At 46.1% G+C, this 6077-nt stretch overlaps 1 protein-coding gene across 1 annotated transcript; it reads left to right on the forward strand.

Annotated features, from left to right (window-relative positions):
* Positions 1–316: 316 nt before the first annotated feature.
* On the forward strand, positions 317–1245 carry OR10AD1 (olfactory receptor family 10 subfamily AD member 1; the record flags this gene model as incomplete). Its single annotated transcript, XM_079938238.1, is given in 6 exon segments — positions 317–396; positions 398–858; positions 861–946; positions 950–1073; positions 1076–1170; positions 1174–1245. Coding segments are annotated over 6 exon segments (900 nt in total). The 5' UTR covers positions 317–334.
* Positions 1246–6077: the final 4832 nt, after the last annotated feature.

The raw sequence follows: 6077 nt of genomic DNA on the forward strand, positions 1-6077 counted from the left end.
TTGATTCATACGAAGTACAACAGAATCATATGAAGTACAACAGAATCTCTCTTGATTCATATGAAGTACAACAGAATCTCTCTTGGTTCATAATATGTTTCCATTATTCCTGCCTACAGTAGAACTGGTATTTTCAGTGCCCATGACACTGCCGACTCACATGGAGTTTACTGAAATTCCCATCTCTTTCACCCTTTTGCCCTTAATCTATTTTTATACACGTGGATAAAACCTGTACACAGGTATCCTGTCTGTGTTTTGCTGTCCTCCCTCTTCAAGCAGGCCTCAGATTGTGGATATAGGGAATAGGAGCACAGTGATCGAGTTTATCCTCATGGGCTTCGAGCAGAGCTCCCCTTCCACATGGGCATTGCTCTTTGTCCTCTTCCTAGCCCTCTGCCATGCCCATGAATGGCCTCATCATCTTCATCACCTGGACAGATCCCAGGCTCAACAGCCCCACGCAGTTCTTTGGCCACCTATCCTTCCTGAATATCTACTCCGTTCCTACCACCATTCCACCTGGTGGAATGCTGATGCGGATCCACCTGGTGGTCAAGAACTGTGTTGTCTCCTTTGCTTCGTGCTTGACCCACATGTATCTGGTTTTTGGTGTGGGTGTGGCTGAGTGCATCCTCTTGGCTTTCATGGTCTATGACCATTATGTTGCTATCTGCCACCCACTTAGCTGTGCCCAGATCATGAGCCAGCAGGTCCATGTGATGCTGGTGAGTACTGCCTGGTTCTTTGGGCTGATCAATGGCATCTTTCTTGAGTATATGTTATTCCAGAATCCCTTCTGCAGAGACAACCACATAGAAAACTTCCTCTGCGAGGCGCCCGTAGTGATTGCTCTCTCTATGGAGACCCCCAGTTTAGTCTGAGAGTCATCTTGGCCGATGCCATTGTGGTGCTGCTCAGCCCCATGGTGCTCACTGTCATCTCTTAGGCCCGCATCCTGGCCTCCATTCTGGGCAGAGCCTCCGCCTCTGGTCTGGGGAAGACCTTCTCTACTTGTGCCTCCCATCTGACTGTGGTCATCTTTTTCTACACCTCAGCCATGTTCTCTTACATGAACCACACAGCACACATGGTCCTGACAAAGACAAGCCTTTCTCTCTCCTCTACGCCATTATCACCCCCATGTGCAACCCCATCATCTACAGTTTTTGAAATAAAGAAATGAAAGGGGCCATGGTGAGGGCCTTTGGGAGGAGCAGCTTTTCCCAGGCAGAGTCTGTCTAGTGGGAAGACTCCTGGAGGGGAAGATCCCTCCTCCAACCCTGACTATTGGGTAACTCTCCAATGCTGAAAGGCTCCAGGAAAGAGCATTCATAGCTTCCTTTGCAATAGCATCAGACCTGGAAGATCCTATTGATGTCTAATGCTCATCTGTCTGATGTAACTTTAAGCACTGTTTTCTCTTGGACCCTCCTCAGGAGAATTTGAGACTTTCCTGAGTGATTTTCTTCTAAGTTATCACAACAGGATCTATAAGCACACTTAAGTCCATTTTATTGTCTTTCTATACATGCTCTTCCTAGCCTGAGTTCTGCATATACATTTAGGTAAACTTTTTTCTCTTTCAACTTATCATTTTAATCTGTTTTTCTTTCTCACACTCCACTCTCACTTCCTGAATCTGCCCTCATCCACCTTGCTCCTATATGAGAAACAGTAGAGGAAGAAGTAAGAAAAAGGGAATTAGGGAGCAGTGTTGACATTAAGAAAAGTCAGTTAGAGAAAAGAAGAAAAAGAAAAACTAAGGATCAGCAGCCTGAGCTTCATCTTGTTTGCCTCCACTAGGCCATGAGGGAGAATTTGTGGTGGCATTAAATAATCAACACTGCATTCAGTGTGTGTTTATGCTTGTGTGTGTCGGGGAAGGGGAAGGGGGAGAGGCCAGGTGTCAAACCCCTTCTTCCTAAGTCCTCTAGTTTCCTTAAATACATGACTGTTTGATATTTCCCTTCAGATCCAAGTAATAAGTACTTCTACCAAGCTTCTTAGGCTACCAGTTTCCTTCCCTGTTACCCATACTCCTAGTTAACTCCCCTCTCCCTACTGCCTGTTTTTCTCAACCATCTTTCATTTCATTCCAATTCAGTCCTATTCCACTTTACCTCCTCGTCGTAAATGGGTCCACTTAATTCCCCGTACTTTAAGGAACACCTCTCCACACTACCTCCACCACTGCAGAATGCTTTCTATTTGCAACCCTTCCTCTCTGGCTTAGCTTCGCTTCTTAACAAAAGCCAGTGTCCCTTGAGAGGGCATTATATTCTCAGCTGTTCTCTTTTTTTGAAAATTACATCTTTCTCATGCTCCTTTCATAATAGATAGGAAAGGAAAGGGCATAGGCCTGTGCTTTGTTTTCTGGTGCTAATTCCATAAGATGAACACACCTCACTTGGGATGCCCTCAAATAGATGTACTGCCCTTTCCACATCCTGCACATCACATACTAACTACCCTGCAGTGAATTGAAGCAGTAGCTTCACTCCACAAAGCTCTACTCTTTTCAGTCCAAATTGGTGAATCTCTAGATAATAGAGGACATGTGATAAGCACTTCTCAGACAGCAAGAAGTAAGAAATGAGACAACACTGTAATCAAGAAGAAACAATAAGCACAGAACCTAAACATTTACATTATCAAAGAAAGACTACACCAAGGCAAAGTTAAGCAGGCAAGAAAGATTTTATTTAAGGCTACTGCAAGAGGTAGGAGACTGAATTCAACTCTGCTGAAACAAGTGGCTGGAGAGTTTTTAAGAGCTGCAGTAGGGAGATCTTAGGCCACCTGTGGGTGGTGATTGCTCTTACCCAAAGGAAAAGTAAGTTTATATGCTGTATTTTACAATTTGGAGCAAGACACCCAGTAAAGTTGGGCTCCTACCCTCCCACAGAGACTAGGAAACAGGGGTGCTATCTTCCTTGAGGATTACACTTCAAAGGGATGGCTCTTGAGAAAACATTCCCTGGGTCTTAAAACTGGCAAGGGGCTTTTAGGGAGATTTCTGTACATTTCAAAGGGGCAGAGAAAGAATTTGTAATTGCAAGTTTCTAAAGTAAATGCGCTGAGAAAAAAGAGATCAGGAGACAACAGTCAAGAAGAAACTTGCCCTAAGTGTAGTCAAGGGAAAGGGAAATGTTAAGCCTTTCCTGGTCACCATGGAGAACAAAGAAGTGCTTATTCTTGCCTCAGGATCTCAGCTCCCTCTCCAAGTTTAAAAATTCCTGTCTCAAGGAGTCTTTAAGAGTAAAAAGAAAAAGTGAAGGAAAGAAAAAAGGAAAAAAGCGAAAAGAGAGGAAAGGGTGCTTTTTACAAAGTTTTCTGAGAAACAATATAACATTTTCCCAGCACTATTTACGCTGATGCTATAAACAAAACACAGTTCCAGCTTTTAAGCTCTAACAGGGCGGATAAGAACAAATAATGGTTATACAATGGGCAAACTTAATAACAAGCCTATACAAAGTACACTGGGATGACAGATAATAACAGCATTCACAACTATTAAGCACTTAGGTTCTAACAACGTTACATCTAAACCTCACAAAACCCTTGAAGTAATACTACCTCCATTTTGAGAAGCAAAACTGAGGCTCAAGGAGGTTAAGTAATTTGCTCAAAATCACAGCGCATTTCAAATGGCATAGCCGCAATACTAACTGGGCACCACTTCCTGAGCCTGCACTCCTTAAGAGGTAATAGAATAACTATCCTGAAGAATGGGCAGGCTTTATACTGAGGTGATACTAGATCTAAGCCTTAAAGAATAGTGAATTAAATGGTAGAAAATGGGGCGGGGTGCGGCGTTGGCAGGGACTAGTAACTCCAGGCAAGAGGAACTGCGTGATTCGTCATAAAAATGTTGCGTTCAACGTGGATGGAGAAGGGCAAGTATGGCCATGAATGCTGGAAAACCAGGCTGAGTGACCTAGAACTGTCTTCTCAAGGCCACGCACTTTCTGGTTCAAGGTCCGGCTCACAGGAGCCACGAGCGCCAGAAGGGAACCGACGCATGGTGGGGCTGTAGCGCTAGAGATACACCGCCCTGGCCCTGTATCCCTTGCAGCCTCTGCCTTGGTCCCTGGGGGCACAAGAGCCCACAGGGACAGCGAAAACTCCTGTAAATGCATTAACTAGAAGCCATCCTGAAATGCGCGTCATCTCCCGATGCAAAGTCACTGGTCACCAGACCGCGCGACCAGGCTCTAGGGTTACCGCAGCCCGGCCGAAGGGCCGAAAATGTGGGAAGAAAACCCAGGAATTCTACTGAGAGTCCCGACTCAGCCCGACCTCAGCTGTGGCCCGGCCCTGCTTTCCTCCCATGTAAATCCGGCGCCATGTTAACCAGCCCGGTTTGGCACCGCACCAATAAACTACCCAAGAGGCCTCGGGGCCCTGACCTGATTGCAGCTAGCAGAGGAGGCGGGCGTGGTCCGCGCTAAGAACCTGCGGCCAATCAGCCTTCCCCAGCCTCTCGGATCGCCTCTATGGCAACCAATGAGCGCCTTGTCCTTGGCTAGCCCTCCCGGGCAAGAGAGCCCTAACCAGACCAGTCTGGGAGACACCAGCTATTCTGGGAGACTCTGCAGACATCCGCCCCAGCTGGTGATGCGGACCTCGGGCTTGGGATGTTCCCCCTGCCGAGTGCAGTTGTTGAAATGCCGCGCCCCTTTGGCTGTCGGTGGGGTGGGATGGGATGGGGGCGGAGCAGGGCTGGAGGCTGGACTGAGCGAAGATCTTTGCCCGTCACGTGCAGTCACCCTAGCTCCGAGCCTTGTACGCGGATCTGTATCCTAGTTCTTTCCAGGTGATAGCCCCCTTTCAGCGAATTGCATAATGTTGGGCTCCTCTTCCCTCTTTAGACAACGGCAGTGTCCTCTGAGCTTCCTTGCCTCCCTTTCCAGTTACCGACTCCGGGAAGCCTTCCTTGATCCCTCGCCCCTTCTGGGTTCACTGGACTTTCTTTAACCCTTCATCACCTGTGCGTTTTCCTAACACTGTACTGTTACTTACTTTTCTGTCTTCCCCACTAGTCTGTGGTTCGAGTCCTTAGCATATTGCCTGACTATAGGTGGTGCTATAGCGCTGTTTCCTCAATGAAATCTTAAGCAGAATCCTGTTGTATTAACCAAATAAAAGCAGAGCTGTTCTGATAGGAGTGGAGAGGGAGTGTCCAGAGTCCTGGACCTCCAAGGAAGCCCCTGAGGCACCATAATTAGTGACTTCAGCTGAAGTAATCAGTTTAATATATATGGCTTACCCAGGACATGAAAATTAAACATATCTAGAGCCTCTAGGAACACCCTTACAAATCTCATTTTTGGGTTTCAAATCTGACTACACGTGTTTATTTTTATTTTCCAGTCTAACGATCTAGATAGCTGTTTCTTTCTTCTGTTTAATTCCTTATCTTCTTCACCCAGCTCTGGGCTTTGAGGCTAACCTGTATGGACCACATCAATAGATTCCCTTACTTCCCTGGCTTTCTATTGGGTTCAGCCAGTGAGTAGCATAGGCAGAATATCAGAGGGAAGTAGGAGTGTGAGGTTGGGTATTTAATCCTCTGTTTCCCTTTGAGGGTTGTGGACTCACTTGAGTCCCCTTGCTAAGATCTCACTCCTGCCATGTGACCCCCTCTACATAGCTCTCTGTTTCTAAGTTTGAACCACCATCTCCCGTTACCTCTTTAGGCTCAGCCTCTCTAATACTAGATTCTGGGAACTGCCCACTGCCCTTGTGATTTCCCTACACCATGCCCACACCTTTGCAAATAAATCTTTATTAAACTTCCTCAAATTATTGTGATTTGAATGTGCCATCTGTTTCCTGGGTATGCCCTTATACAAGACTATTCTCTTTTACTGAGGTAATGGAAACAGTTATCTCACATGCAAACATTTGAAGGCTACATGATGTATTAGAAAGAGCATGCACTTTGAAGTTGGAGAAACCTGAGTCTCCTGTCATTCAATCATTCATTCATTTGGCAGATACTGCACAGTCCTATCAGTCGCGGTAGAGATTTTAGAGAGTATCTGCTATGCACACAGCCCCTTCCCTAA

This window comes from Stenella coeruleoalba (assembly GCF_951394435.1).
Source record: "Stenella coeruleoalba genome assembly, chromosome: 11".
In the NCBI taxonomy this organism is placed as follows: domain Eukaryota; kingdom Metazoa; phylum Chordata; class Mammalia; order Artiodactyla; family Delphinidae; genus Stenella; species Stenella coeruleoalba.